The 16633-nt window shown below is 41.2% G+C and overlaps 1 protein-coding gene across 1 annotated transcript in view; it reads right to left on the bottom strand.

Moving 5' to 3' along the window:
- The window catches only part of GTF2F2 (general transcription factor IIF subunit 2), a 133487-nt gene that overhangs the window by 41974 nt on the left and 74880 nt on the right, over positions 1 to 16633 (bottom strand). The window contains exon 5 of the mRNA XM_002712960.5: positions 13908 to 13989. Within this exon, the coding sequence (XP_002713006.1) occupies positions 13908 to 13989 (82 nt within the window). The remainder of the gene's footprint in view (positions 1 to 13907; positions 13990 to 16633) is intronic.

Raw genomic sequence — 16633 nt, 5'->3', positions numbered from 1 at the left:
GCCCGGGATTAGAACCCGGGGTGCCGGTGCCGCAGGGGGAGGATTAGCCTATTGAGCTGCGGTGCCAGCCTGAGAGATTTTCTACACAACTGTATCATTTGGATTATGAAGTGAAGTATTAAGGAGTATAAAAAAATCCAGTTGCAGCATTTATCTTCTTGAAATTTACAGGTTATTGCATAGCAAAGAAAAAAATCATCTACAGTGAGCAACTCAAAGGCAGGAAAAATGTCCTACTCATCTTCTCGTTCCTGAGTGTCTGTATACATAGGTGCTCAAGGTCTACGGAACGCATTCACACAAACTGCTGCAGCTTAGGCTGTAAGATCTGTGGTGTAACAATGTCCAGTATTGACTCAGAAGGGAAAGCTCTCTTCACTGTACACTGATAACTGTGGTGCCAACAGATACACGTCATTTTAAAGAGAAAAGGCTTTCTTTCAAAGAAATTCTAAAATTAACTTTCTGATAAACTAATTGAATCTGATGAGAATTCAAAAAAAAAAGTTAGCATTTAGCAAAAAGAAAAAAGTTATTTTTTAACTTCAGATAAATTTCCAAATGAAAGAGGCTAGAAAATTTTGACAAACATTCATTCTTACACACAACAAATACTTATTGAGGGCTATGCCAGATGATGAGGATACAGTCGATAATTAGAATTCTGAACTAACAAAGACAGTTCCACACAGTGCTAAGATAAGTGCTAAGAATACACATCATGGCACAGCAAGTTGACTCTGTGGTAAGGGAGAAGGCTACACCATTTCCCCTGGGAGTGGTGAGGAAATGCCTAAGAGGGAACCCTATAAACTGAGACTGCCAGTTTAGGATCTAGTGAGACACGTGTGCTCAGGCAGACAGAAGAGACCTGAGATGAGGCGGTTCTTGCTCATTTGATGGATAAAAAGGGCCACTCTGGCTGCTGCCTAGTGAATGGGAGAGAAGTGTGGTGGAAGCAGCAGTTGAACAGGCTTCAGGATCAGATCAGAGTTACAAAGCCCAGACGGTGCAGCATCTTTTAACTTTACTGAAAAAGTCAAGAGAGTGATGGGATCAGATCTACACTAATGACTGATCAGTCAACAGTCCATAGGGGAAGCAGGGAGCCGCTAGCTAGGAGGGGACCACAGTGATGGATGCAGGGTCAACATCAGGGACAGGCACCTGGTACAGTCACACCAGGACCCCACTCAGAAAGGGCCTGTGCTTGATTTTTTATTAATTTGACAGGTAAAGTTACAGACAGTGAGAAAGAGAGAGAGACAGAGAGAAAGGTCTTCCTTCTATTGGTTCACTCCCCAAATGGCCGCCACAGCCGGCGCTTTGCCGATCCGAAGCCAGGAGCCAGGAGCTTCTTCCTGGTCTCCCACATGGGTGCAAGGGCCCAAGGATTTGGGTCATCTTCTACTGCTTTCCCAGGACACAGAAGAGCGCTAGACTGGAAGAGGAGCAGCCAGGACTAGAACCCGGCGCCCATCTGGGATGCCAGCACCGCAGGCGGAGGATTAACCAAGTGAGCCACGGTGCTAGCCCACCTGTGCTTGATTTAATGTGGCATTGTCACTGGTCTAAGATTCCTAAAAATTTATAAACAAGGGGACCCATATTTTCAGTCGCACTAGGTCCTGCAAATTAAACAATCAGTCCTGAATCCACATTCCGATGCAAAGATGGCAGCTTAGATTAGTGAAGTAGGAGTCAGGGTGTACTGCGTTAGTACAGCTGACAGAACTTGATCATGGACTTGACGCATTTTGTCAAAAAAAGAAGAATATGCTTAACTCCCAAGATTTTTTATCTGAGTCACTGAGTGGAAATGGGGATGACTACATTAGCAGTGGGTAAAAGCTAAGACTTCAGTTTTAGGCTTGTGAAGTTAAGACGCCTGTGGGGCATTCAAGTGAAACTGTATATGTTAGTATGAAGCTCAGGTGAGCTCTAAGCTGGACATACAGATTCTGTAGTTCCATGTATACATGAGACTTCAAGAGGTTCATGGAAAATGCACCTTGTCTTTTCAATCCACTTTGCCACGAAATTTTGGAGTACCCTCTTAGAAATTTTTTTAATGTGGACTGGAGCAGTTAGCAAGACAATGTAGGATGGTAAGAGTTCAGGTATAAGAAAGAGCGAACAAAGATTAAGGTCAGTAATGAAAGGGAAGCATGCCAAGAACAGAGCCCTAGAGGAGGAGGAGGAGGAGGAACCTCCCTCATGGTAAAACACACACTAAATCCGTACCACTTACTAGATCAAGCCTAGCCTGTTCAGCGTGGCACTGAAATACTCTACAGTAAGCCTAACCCAGCAGCCAAGTTAAAGTCTTCCTTTATGCATCTGCTTTACCAGGATGATCGACTAAGTTTCCTAAAACAGGCTTTTTGCTTAATCCCCTATGATGCTGTGCCAATTTCTGCTTGGACTCTCTCCCCTTCCTCTTGTTCTACTCAAAGTCTAAAATTCCCTTCTCTGACTCATTCTATGAATGTTTCCTGAAATCTAGTATTTAGTGTCTGTGCCAACCTCTTAATACAGCATGAAATAAAAGCCTAAACTATTAATTACACTAAATTCGTTTGATCCATTTTCCAGTTCTAGCTGCTCTTTAATGTTACACCGCTTAGTTACACCTTAGACGCTCTACAAATATCTGTTGAGCAAGTGAGTAACAAATGACACCTGAAAAAATTTATTTACTTGAATGGCAGAGAGTTCCCATCTGCTGGTTCATTCCCCTAAATGCCTGCAATAGCTAAGGCTGGGTTAGGCTGACGCTACCAGCAGAGAATTCAATCTGGGTCATCCATGTGGGCAGCAGGGGCCAACTACATGAGCCATCATCTACTGCCTCCCAGTGTATGTATTAGTGGCGAGCTAGAACTGGGAACAGAGCCTAGACTCAACTCCAGGTGCTCTGATATGGGATGGGGGCATCCCACATGGCATCTTAAATGCTACATCAAATGTCTGCTCCCTAAATGACACTAAAGCTATGAAATACAGGGAAGTTACAAAAGTGGATAAATCACCTTGGCATGCGATGGCTTAAAAGGAAATGACTCATTGTGATCACAGTCCTGCAGTCTATAAGACACAAAAGCTTAAACCCAAGCCCCATAGCTTTCATTCTTTTCTTTATTCTGCAAGTATTTATCATACACCTACTATGCGCCAGCATTATTCGAATGAATGACTGTACTCATCAGAGATGCACTAGTCAATGAAGCACCCATGGCCTCATGGAGCCGCATTCTAGCGGGGATACTACTCACTGGAATATTTTGTTTCATAGAAGTTAAGGAAGCCCAAATCCTGTCCTGTTCCTGTGACATGTCTACTATTTTTCAGTCTGAAAAGTTTTGGTTGCACATTGCTATTATCAATTCCTTTCTTTAGGCCTTCTTCCAATATGTATTAGATGGCACAAAAGGGGTTCTAGACATTCTGAGGCTTTCAAGTCATAGAAAAAAAAAAAAACTGTGCTCAATCTATGGCAATGTGAACATCAGAGGTACATTACAGAGTAGTAAATCTTCAAAATGGCTCAACTACAACATCATCAAAACTACCCAAAGCATTACATATTTCACCTAAGCTGCATGAAGTAATAATAAACTCCACAGGCATATAAAATGGTTTACTGCTTTACCTCTCTCGCAGATAAATGGAGTTTTGAAATTCAATTAAGTTATCCAACTTCATTTCTAAATAGTAAGATCACAAACCAGATAAAAATTCCAAACCGAAACAATGAAACAGGTATCTTACTTAAGTCCTTAAAATTCTATTATATTTATTTTATAATGTAACAGAACTAGGGCACTAACAAAATTGGGTTAAGTTGTGGGGCTACAGAACAAGGGTAATGTAATACAAGCCGGGAAGAACACGGGCTCCCTTCTCTTCCCTTACTAATAGGCCAGGCACACTTCTGAAACTGTTAAGGCTACAAGAGGAACCCTGTCATTTAAAGCCTTGGAATCAATCAGATTCAGGTTCAAGCTTCAGCTTTGCCTTTACAAATTGTGATTTGGAGCAAATAAATTCCCTCTCTCTTTTTTACAGACTTACTTATTTGACAGGCAGAGTTAAAGGGAGATGGATCTTCTATACAAAGTAGGTAAGATATTCATGAGTCCTAATCGTAAGTTAAAGACTTCACTAATGGCTTTTAACAATCCCAGAGCATTATCAGCCTACTGATTCAACATTCTAAATGGGACCCTTGTTTTGTAGCTAAGGGTCTTCTGGTGTCTTTCTATGTCCCCCCATGCTTTAGGGACTCATACAGCCACAGCTGAAAATTCCAGTGTCTGTAAGGACCAGGCAAAGCTTTTACATTTTAAGTAAATTGTTGAGAAAATAGGACACATAGGCCTGCAGTGAACTGAAGAGTGTGCAGCTATTTCCAGCTTTGGCCATTTTGCAGTACATGATGGTACCACACTGAAGAGCCACATTCACATCAGAGATAGCAAAGATTTGTATTAATTAGTGTGATAATTTTTTGGCAGATGGCAAGCAAAATCTTATTTAACAAAATTGATAAATTGCCACAGTTTTTTGACAGATAAAAATAAAAATACTTGAGGAAAGAGCACTTCTTCTAAGCTGTACAACAGCAGGTGCCATATGGACGAGGCAGTGATGAACCCTGGGTCCATCCTAAGGGAATTTGCCTCTTCTGTGGGTCACCTTCACAGCCAGTTATAAATCCTAAGAACAGATCTTCCACTAATGCAACTAGACCAGATCTGCCCATTTGGCCCAGGAAGCAGAGATGGTTGTCCTGGTGACAAATCCCCAAGGCAAACTAAAATGACTACTCAATTTTCTGTATGGGGCCAACCTAGAAATGGCCTCATTTCAATCATCTCTTCCTATCCTGTGTGTGTGTGTGTGTGGGGGGGTGTCCCTTGTCAAATATCTTGAACAGGTAATCTAACGGCTTTATTTCACTCGTAGTAATAAAAGGTTTAAAATTGAATGCCGTTTGACTTATGTGTGTCCATTTTTCTTTTTTAGTTTGTTCATCTATTTGAAAGGCAGAGCGAGAAGAGAGGAGAGACAGAGAGCAATCTTCCATCTGCTGGCTGGATCCCCAAATGGCCCAATGGCCAGGGCTATCTATGCCAGGCCAAAGCCTTGAGCCAGGAAGCTTCTTCTGGGTCTCCCACATGGGTGCAGGGGCCTAGGCATTTGGGACATCTTCCATTCTTTCTCAGGTGCATTAGCAGGGAGCTGGATCAGAAGTAGAGCAGCCAGGACTTGAACCAGTGCCTCACAGAATGCCAGCACTGCAGCCCGCAGCTTAACCTGCTGCACCATAGCTCCAGCTCCTGTGCATTCTTTTTTTTTTTTTTTTCTTTTTTTTTGACAGGCAGAGTGGACAGTGGGAGAGAGAGACAGAGAAAAAGGTCTTCCTTTACCATTGGTTTACCCTCCAATGGCCGCCGCGGCCAGCGCACCGTGCTGATCCGAAGTCAGGAGTCAGGTGCTTCTCCTGGTCTCCCATGGGGTGCAGGGCCCAAGCACTTGGGCCATCTTCCACTGCACTCCTGGGCCACAGCAGAGAGCTGGCCTGGAAGAGGGGCAACCAGGACAGAATCCGGCTACCCGACCGGGACTAGAAGCAGTGTGCCAGCGCCGCAGGCAGAGGATTAGCCTATTGAGCCGCTGCCTCATTCATTCTTTAAATATATCTAGAACCTAGAGGCTAGAAAGGATCAGAACAGGATTAAAAAAGTAGATGCCCAAAGACAGACACAGCTTAAGGGGAAAAAGTGTAAAAAGGAGATGCCCAGATAATAAAGACAAACTTTCCATACTCCACAGTTTTGCCTAGGTTAGCCCTGTAGATTTTCAATTGGGAGTGAACAAAGAGAAATTGTGTACCGAGGTATTTTTATCCTGCAAAGCTGTGAGGCTTTGTAGAAACACCACCACACGCCGATATTGCTTCTTAGGACCTAATAATTGGCATTTTAAACACAGATCTCTCTCTCTCTCTCTCTCTCTCTCTCTCTCTCTCTCTCCCTCTCTCTCTCACACACACACACACACACACTCCCAGAAGGAAGGATTTTGAATGTTTTCACCATTAAGAAATGTGAAAATGTTTGAGGAGACTGATTTGTTTATTCTGATTATACACAATGCATACAGACATCACATGGCACCCCATAAAACTGTACAATTTCTATGTGTTATTTAAAAATAATAAAAAACGTTTTAAAACAGCTAAATGAATTTTTAAAAGAGCATTGATTCTGCAGATTGCATTAGCGAATCCTTACCTTTAAAATACTGACCTGTCGTCAATGATTCTAGTTTGCTCACTGAACATGAAGCTGTTAGAGCAAAGAGGAATGACATACAGGCCCTGACCTCAAGGAGCTCACAATGTGGTAGAGACTTAAACAAAAGGAGTAAAAGTAACAGCAAAAGCGAAACGTGCTTAGCGGTTTGTGCAGAGAGGTCTGGTGGGGATGGTGCTTACCCTGTGTAGTGAGACAAGGTCAGGGAGACTGGATTTGAGCTGAAACTTATAGGATGAATGGGGGCTCTGCCAGCGGCAAAGCAAACAAAGAACACTGCAGACCGGGACACCCGAGGCAGAGTGAAAAGGACCTGCGCCTGAGACAGTGCACCTTTGAGCTGGACTGGCAGCCAAGTAAGAAGAGGCCAAAACCCAGAAGGGCTTCCTGTTCTCTGCCTTTAAATATCTGTGATTATTTAAAAAGACTCAGAGCCCCACACTTTGAACAAAATCACACATTTCTGGACCTCAAGAGAGACACCAGCTAAGAAACACAAGAGAACTGGGAGAAGACATGGGGAATTCAATGACAAAAAATGCTCAGGGTGAGCCAGCGCTCAGATACTGAAGTTATCAAGGATGGAATTCCCTGAGGAACGCTGCTAGCTCCTATCAAACTTCTGTTAGCTCTCCTGTTCTTTTTTAAACTAATTTTCCTACCTGAATTCAGGGAATTAAAATGCATCCTTCTTCTATGCAAGTTTCTTCTACTGTGAGAACTGGATGGAACTGGAAAAAATTTCTAGAAGAGTTTTTGAGGGCTGGCGCTGTGGCCTAGTAGGGTTAAGTCTCCGCCTGCAGTGCCGGCATCCAATAAGGGCACCGGTTTGAGTCAGGGCTGCTCCACTTCTGATACAGCTATAGGCTATGGTCTGAGAAAGCAGCGGAAGATGGCCCAAGTGCTTGGGCCCCTACACCTGCGTGGGAGACCCAGAAGCAGTTCCTAGTTCTTGGGCTTCAGATAGGCTCAGCTCTAGCCATTGTAGCCATTTGGGTAGTAGATGGAAGATCTCTCTCTGTCTCCCTCTCTCTGCCTGTAACTCTCTCTCTCAAATGAATAAATAATTTTTTTTTAAGGAGTTTTCAGGATAGGAGTTCTCACCTAGGTAACTATGATAAGACTGATCACTAACACTGGGGTATACAGTCTGCATGAGACACCCTGAAATGAGACAGTCTTATTCTATTTCATCTTTAACCCAACACCAAGATAAAGGTAATTATGAGTGTCACACATGAGGAAACGAAGGCCAGAAAGGTTGTGCACCTTGCCCGAGATCACACAGGTAGTATTGGAAAAGCCAGTCTTTGAACCCCAGCAGTCTGGCTTCAGAGTCCAATCTCTTAGCTATCTGACCCCATTTTCAAGGCATCAAGGTAGATACAGAATTGGTTTCTAATAAAAGACAAGACTAGCCGGCGCCGTGGCTCACTAGGCTAATCCTCCGCCTTGTGGCGCCAGCACACCGGGTTCTAGTGCCGGTCTGGGCGCCGGATTCTATCCCGGTTGCCCCTCTTCCAGGCCAGCTCTCTGCTGTGGCCAGGGAGTGCAGTGGAAGATGGCCCAAGTGCTTGGGCCCTGCACCCCATGGGAGACCAGGAGAAGTACCTGGCTCCTGCCATCGGATCAGCACGGTGCGCCGGCCGCAGCGCGCCAGCCGCGGCGGCCATTGGAGGGTGAACCAACGGCAAAAGGAAGACCTTTCTCTCTGTCTCTCTCACTGTCCACTCTGCCTGTCAAAAACAAAAACAAACAAACAAAAACAAAAAAACAAAAAAACACAAAGACTGTAATGGAGTGCCAAAATGTTCTTCCTCAAGGGAAGTAATCAAGGATGCAACTGTCCCTGATGAATGCTGCCGATTCCTACAAAACTTCTGTTAGAACAGGATTCCGCTGTGAATCTCATGGCTGCGTCCCTAGCCTCCACCCCCCATCCCGCCCCACCCCCAGCCGCATTCATCTGCTTTGGCTGCAGCTAACACCTAGGGATTGGTGGTAAGCATTGAATTTACCATCTAGACATTTCCCCGGATGGGCTCTAATTAGTCCATGTAATCCCATTTTCACAGACACAGTGGTTCAAGGATAGACAAGATCATTTAACACCCAAGACCCTATATGCATAAAGAGGGAGAAGTCATGTAGCAATCTTGATAGAACAGTCAGCCAGAGGATAGTCTAGCGGAGAAAGATCCAAGAAAATTAGAGTTGGACCACTGATATTGTGAACTTTCTAGATAAAGACATGGCTAAAGCTCATAACACTGGACTTGATTATGCGAGTCAATCAACCTCTTAAAAATAAGCCAGTATGCAATGTGGCTTTTACTACAATTGAAAATGAAAACATTAATGGATTCAAATGCATTAACTATTAACCCCAATATCAGCCAGAATTGTATCAAATAAGATCACTAGAAGGCCAAAATCCCATACTCTACTTACTTGATCATAAAATTATCGTATTGAATTCTAAGATACTGCTATGATACCAAGTTTCATTGACAGTTAACAGAAAAATGCTTTTCTGTAAGACATTTTTAATTTATTGTTTTTCTATTTAATAAATTTAATATAAAAATCAGGGGCAGGTATTTGGCTTAGCCATTAAGACCTACATACAAAATGGGAATATGGGTTCAAATCCCAGTTCTGACCCCAATTCCAGCTTCCTGCTAATGCACATGTGGGGAGGCAGTAGGTGATGCTCGAGTGGTTGTGTCCCTGTCTCCGAATGAGACTTTCCAGTCAAAAATAAACAAATAAATCTTTAAGACCAAACAAACAAGCAAAAAAAAAAAAAAAGAAAATTCCAGCATAATCATTTTTCTCTTGGCCTAAATTTTATAGATCACTGGGTTTACTTATTTCCTGAGTTTACTATAATAATAATATGTATTTTATTTCCATCTTTATTTAAATTAATGACAGAATCCTATGAAATTGCATTTGATTAACATATAATTCTCATAACATTGTCCTAATTTATCAGCCAAAATTTAATAGCAGAGAGCTATAACAGGAATTTATTACTAAAATTAAATTCCCAGTAGAATAAGACTGATCATCCTTAAAGAAAATTATTTATAAATATTGTTCCTTGTAATATAGCCATTTGTTACTAAAAGTATAGCTTAGCTGCTATTTGCTAAAATATAATAAAAACTCACTGATTGAAGGGGAAAGAACCACAAGCATAAGTCAAGGAAAGATAGGTTTTCTTTGATAAAAGCTCTCTTCTAGTCCTTTGTAAATGGAGACTATATTCATTTCTTTATATCTTGAAAACCGTCTTATTTTAGTGAAATGTTTATATTTGTTTTATAAATAACTTTCATGTTTTCAAAGCAAAATGTGCATATTTATACATATGTGCATATACATATACATATGGGTATTTGTATAAATCTGAAAAATCATGTCTAGGTTTCAAATACAGTTCAGAGTAAAAAAAAATAAAAAAGAATCTAAATGATTCACATGTTTTGGTACACGGCTGCCATTCTTCTTCATTTCAATCCAAAAACTACTTTGAATGTTTATTATTCATGACACATTGTACTAAGAATGAGAATACACACACATACATACACACACACACAAAGAGGAGAAATCAAAGAAAAGTAAAACTCTTCCCTAATGAAATTTATAATCTTATAAAAGATGCAGCTATGTACTCCCTAAACAGTAGAAAACACAAACATTTAGTCAGACCATGAAAGGAATAGGTAAATGTGTGGGAAGGCAGAACAGAATAATAGCAGATCCTAACTGGGTGGGGGAGTGCCAACTACGAGGAAGTTTCACTGATTCCTGGGTTGATCTGAAAGGGTCAGAGGGATCTCGGCACAGGTAGCCAACACAGTCTAGGTAGAGGATGCACCACACAAGGAACAAAGGCATGAGATGGAAAAGAGCCTACCTTATCTAGAAGAAAACTTGCAGTGTGATATAACTATGAGTCTATATAAAGGGAAGTAGTGAAAATGAAGCCAGAAAATCCGGTAAGAAGCAGATTATCGAAAACTTGAGGAGCCAGCACTGAAGCACGGAGGGCACTGCTCTGCAGCACCAGAATCCCATATAGGCACCAGTGCAAGTTCTGGCTGCTCTACTTCCGAGCTAGCTCCCTGCTGATGTCCCAGAGAAGGCAGTGAAAGATGGCTCAGATCCTCGGGGCCCTGTATCCATGTGACTTGAATGATGCTCCTGGCTTTGGGCTGGCCCAGCCTTAGCTGTTGTGGCCATCTGGGAAGTGAACCAGCAGATGGAAGACTGATCTCTCTCTCCCTCTCTCCTTCTCGCTCTGTAACTCTGATGTTCAAATAAATATAAAATTAAAAAAAAAAAACCTTGAATATTATTAAGGAGATTAGGTAGCCAGAAGGAGCTCTGAAGCATTTTGAGCATATGTGTGAAATATCTAGGTACAAGATATCTCAAGTACTAATTCGCCAATACTGTTCTTAAACACTTCTACGTAAATGCCACCTACACTTAAAAATCTGTCTTTCTATTTTACAGTCAACAACAACACCACTTTTCTGTTCCTCTCCTGACTACATTGTCACTAAGAAAAGTCTTTAGGTAAACCTGTGTATACACACCTATGTGTGTAAATGAACTAAATAAAAACATATATATATATACAAAAAGCCAAAAAAGCAAGCACTGATCTCATGGGAGCTTAAACTGTGGCAGGGAGAAGCTGACAATATACTCAAGTACACTACATAGTTTAGGAAGAGGCTAAATGTGCTATGAAAACAGTGTTAAGTATAGAAGGACCGCAGGAAAGTCAAAGAAAGTGGTATTTGAGATGAGACTTGAAAGGGGTAAGCCATACACTTATCTGGGGAAAGGCTGTCCCAGACAGAAAAGAACCACCAGTTTAAAGGCCGCAGGGAGAAAGTGTGCTAAGAGCTCTGATAGACTGTTAGGATACTGGTGCGAGAAGGAAGGAGAGGTTGAAGGTATAGGAAGCAGCAGGTTGAGCACGTAGGCCCATGTGGACCAATACAGATACAGTTAATTCTTTTTTTTTCTTTGACAGGCAGAGTGGACAGTGAGAGAGAGACAGAGAGAAAGGTCTTCCTTTACCGTTGGTTCACCTTCCGATGGCTGCTGCGGCCGGCGCACTGCGCTGATCCGAAGGCAGGAGCCAGGTGCCTCTCCTGGTCTCCCGTGTGGGTGCAGGGCCCAAGGACTTGGGCCATCCTCCCCTGCACTCCCTGGCCACAGCAGAGAGCTGGCCTGGAAGAGGGGCAACCGGGACAGAATCCGGCGCCCCGACCTGGACTAGAACCTGGTGTGCCAGCACCGCAAGGCAGAGGATTAGCCTAGTGAGCCGCGGCGCCGGCTGAATTAATTCTTAATATTACAAGCAGAACTGCAAGTGATACTTGAAGAGAGGAACACCATGATCTGACATGGTTCTAAGAGAACTGATCTGGCCACTGTGCTGGGAAGTAACTGTATTGGGACAAAAAAGGAAGAACTGCCCAAAAAGGGGTTCCTGCTGTAATCTAAGTGAGAAATAGAGGCAGCTCCTGAGGGTGCTGAGATATATTTACTCTAGAGATGTGTGCTATTTTGAAGGTATAGCCAATAAGATTTTCCTTGACACATTTGATGGTGGGTGTGAGAGGCATTAAGAGGGAACTCAGATTTCTGGACTAAGAAAATGGAAGGACGGTGTTGGTGTTAACTGAGATGAGAAAGACCACGAATGATGGAGCGGTTTGGGAGGAAGGATCTCGAGACCCATTTCTGCCAATTCTGAAATGTTTACTGGAAACATAACCTGGCTTTTGTGTATCTATGGAAGTTTGGCGTTCAAGAAAAAAAGAGTTCTGAGTTACAGCATCTGCCACACTCTCAAATAACTCTTTTATTCCAGGCATCTCGAATCATATGTGGGTTCCTGAAGGCTTCCCCATGCCTTTGTGTCTCCATGTTTCCTTATTCTGAATATTTATTCATCCTGTCATTTTTCACTTGGTCAAAAAAAACTCAGTCTTCTAAGAGACTTATGTCATCCATCATTTATTTCATGAAACTCCCATGGATCATCACTGCCTGACACCCCATTTTCTTTCCCAAGACAAGAATAAAATATATATTGGCTAGTCTTGTACCATACTAAAAGGGCGAAACCATTTTCTTTATTTTTAGTAAGAAAAAAAAGCAGCCATTTTATAGACACAGCAGGTGACCTGCCTGATCTCATCATCAGAACCCTTTAGAAACCCTTTGAAGAAAATTAAGACCATAGAAAAAATCTTGGCAAGCAGCTCAGTAACTGGATTTTGCATTTTTCAATCTCAAGGGTTATTTGAAGAAGATAAATCTTCTAGCAGTATATAATAAACTTTATAGGCAAAAAGCCAGAAAGATATATATTTTATGCCTTTTTTTGAAAGCTGTTTTATGTTATAAATTTTTTTCATTTTTATTGTCATCCTTTTACTTGCCCTGGGGAGGCAGTTAAATTAGAGGAATTATTGGACAAGAAAACCAGTCTCTTTGTGTCATTCCCAGGAGACAGAGTCTAATATAATCGAGAAAAGAAGAAAATGTAAGATACAATGTGAAATTTAGACATGATCCAGTTCAACCAGCTTCCTGTATTGACAGGAATTCTGACACAGGAGAGACTGCTGCTAACACCAGAGCAGTGTGTTCTCCACTGTCTGCTAAAATGCACGCTCCATGAGGACAGAGGCTATTGCCTGTTCTGTGCACTACTATTTCTCTAATCCTAAAATGCACCCAGCAGATACTAAGTGCTGAAAGAACGAACAAACGAATTTAGAATTCTAAATCACATTGGGCCGAAATACATTAAATAGAAGTTATGAAATAGGTATCATACATTCCTTTGGAGTATATAGTTATTGGTGTGGGAGGGCAGGTATGGTGGGAAGAATCACTATATGCCTAAAGTTGTACTGATGAAATTTGTCTCATTAAATAAAAGGTTTCTAATAAAAAAATTGTGGACTCTTTAAAAGTTATAGAAGTTGGGGTAGCAGGAATTTGCACCCACTATCTCTAAATAGTAATTAATTACAAAATGTTAACCACATACCACAGTTTCTAGGGGTAGGGCTGGGGTGGGGTAGTAACCTGAAGCAAAATCTCACCAAAGTACATAAGTTTCTAAGAGTTGTCTTCAAGAAAAAAAGGACAATATCTTAGCAACTATACTTGTTTTATACAGTATAGTATTTTGAAAACACAGTCACTAGGGAAAATTACAGTCTTTGAAAATAGAATAGTACAAAGATCTTATTATGTCTTTAGAGAATCAAGAATTATAAAGACAACTACAAAAAGCAGTTTAAAAACTGATTCCAGGATATATTAACAGAGCAACTTAAAATATCTCAAACAGCCAAGGTACTAAAAGTCTCTAAATGCCATAGAAATCTTACTTGGTACTAAAACCAAGCAACCTCTGAGGCAAACACTTTCACCAATTCTCACAGCTTTCAGGTAGCCAACAGGCAATCTAATATACGCATCTCAATCCCCAGGGAGAAATATCAGGTAATCATTTTAAAGGCACAAAACACCAACCTCTTTAATCTCATGTAGTTCTCACTAGCAGCAGGTCGGCATTCAGCTCTTTGTACCACGATTCCTTCCAGAGACAGTTTATCTTGAATGAAAAGGAAAAAAAAAAAAAAAAAAAGAATTATGTTCAAGGTAACAGTTACCATTTTCAAGACTGTATTTTGACACACCAACCATATGAAGTGACAACTGAATATAATACATAATAAAAATCAAGGAAACAAAAGAACAGTACGAAGTCCTATTAAGTTTCTATTAAATAGCAATACCACTGGTCAGAAAAGAGAGAAGCCATAGTCTTGGCCAGTAACAAACTGGGGCGCCTCCTGTCAAGTGTGTTCATCTGGCTGCTGTTGCCCTTTGTCAATAACAGCTTCTCTATGCTTAGGTGCCTGCTAAGGTCATAAAATCAAATAAACATTTTCTGAAAAGTATGGAGGCTATCATCTTTGACAAGTAATTTCTAAAAACACAAGCTAGTCAAAACCACTAAACCAAAGGGGTATGTGTAAGTAAAATAAAATTCTAGAATACACTGTGACGAGAACAGATAAGCCCAGAAAATACTGAGAAACTAGTTGGGCCATTTTTCTAGGTTACACTGTGTACCAATTTGGTCTCCCATGTGCTTTGACTTCTGTTCCCCAGCATTATAAATCTGAGTATGTCAAAACTGAATCTTGGGGCTGGTGCTGTGGCTTAGTGGGTAAAGCCACTGCCTGCAGTGCCGGCACCCCATATGGGCACTGGTTCAAGTTCCAGATGCTCCACTTCTGATCCAGCTCTCTGCTATGGCCTGGGAAAGCAGAAGATGGCTCAAGTCCTTGGGACCCTGCACCCATGTGCAAGACACAGAGGAAGCTCTTGGCTTCTGGCTTAGGATTGGTGCAGCTCCGGCCATTGCAGGCAATTGGGGAGTGAACCAGAGGACGGAAGTCCCATCCCTCTCTCCTCCCTCCCTCTCTCTCTGTGTTAACTCTTTCAAATAAATAAATAAATCTTTAAAAAAGCAAAAACAAAAAACTGAATCTTTAACTTCTGTGACTATCTGTACAAACAGAAAGATGATTTTTTATCATTAATAATTCTTTGTGACCCTGACTTAAAAGAGTTCAGAGACTAGACACCAAACATTGTGATGTAGTTACTTGACAGGCTTCATCTAACCATATAATATGTATATGAATGTCTTAAATGGTATCAGCTTTACTATACACCCTAGAAATGTTCAACAACTGGGGTTAGGAACAGATATGGTTCAGTCATATGTTCATGACAACCCACTTGGGATTTGAGAAGAGAACCAGGAAAATCCATGGCTCATCAGTAACACATGTATGATTCAGCTCTTAAGGGAGAACTACTTCATTCATTCCACTACCATTAATTAAATGCCTCCTAGGAAAAGGACCCTATCTTGGGCATCATGGAATCAAAGATAGTTAATACAGAGTATGGTCTTCAAGGACCATACGATTCACTGGAGGAGAGAGATAAATAGACCAAACTGTGGTGTGTGTTATAAACTCTATGTGCTTTATAAATGGGACTTTCAAACACATATTATAAAAACATATATTATGAAAACACATATTATGAAAAAACTATGGATAGATTTCAAAAAATTTTTTGCAGCAAAATAAGTGCATACTAATTTTTATAATATGTTTGAATTGTTTCCGGTTTGAGGCACTAAGAAGGGTAAACATTGGTTTATAAACAGCCCCAGGGATGGGCACTGCGGCACAGCACATAGCAAGTTAAGCCTGCAGCTTGGGCTGGCTGCATCCCATGTGGGTGAGCCACTTTGAGTCCTAGCTATTCAATTCTTTGAGTCCAGCTTCCTGCTAATGGTTCAAATATGTGGGTTCCTTGTCACGCATGTAACAGAAACAGAGTTTCTGGCTCTTAGTTTTTGCCCTAACCTAGCCTTGGCTCTTGTAGGCACATGTGGAGGGAACAAGGCAATGGAAGATCGAACTTTCCCCACCTCCCTGACTTCCAAATAAAAAGGAAAGAAAAAAAGAGACACACGTACTTAGCCATCACCGGCTGTTTCCTAGGGTGTGCATTACCAGGAAGCTAGAATCAGAAGTGGGGCCAGGACTCAAACCCAGGCACCTCAATACAGAATGTGGGTATCCCAAGTGGTGGCTTAACCACTGCACCAAATGTTCACCGCAAGCATGAACTTTTCGGAATCCTACTATGCACCAAAATCTTTGTTATAATGATCTTTCTTCATTTTGTCTGCAGCACCTAGAAATACTCTAAATTCTAGGTGCTAATTACAAAAATGATCAGTGTATTCAGTATTTCTAGGGCCCCTCAATGCAACATACACAACAAGCCTCAAGTAGAGGATATCAGGTGGCTGGTAAGAGAAGCATGCTTATTTTATACCAAAATATGCTAGGAAGGAAGTAATTAAAAACCCTGAAATATTTAATTTTGTATTCCACTTCATAAATTTAAAAATATTTCTCATTAGTGAGCTTAATGATTATAATCTGAATTTTCTTAAAGCAAAAATAAGTCTTATATTCAAATTTATTCTTCCAATGAAGCTGAAAACTATCAAGAAAAATTCTTCAGTCACCATAACAATAGCAAGAGTCAGGAAATTTTGATGCACAGTGTCTTAAAAGCTTGAGTGACATAAATTTATTTTTTGTTTTAAATAAGATAAATGCAGAATACTATTCCTGAACACAATTTAGTCACACATG

The sequence above is a fragment of the Oryctolagus cuniculus genome, chromosome 9 (genome assembly GCF_964237555.1).
Source record: "Oryctolagus cuniculus chromosome 9, mOryCun1.1, whole genome shotgun sequence".
In the NCBI taxonomy this organism is placed as follows: domain Eukaryota; kingdom Metazoa; phylum Chordata; class Mammalia; order Lagomorpha; family Leporidae; genus Oryctolagus; species Oryctolagus cuniculus.
Note: the sequence above shows the minus strand (reverse complement) of the source record. Positions and strands in the feature narration are given on the sequence as shown.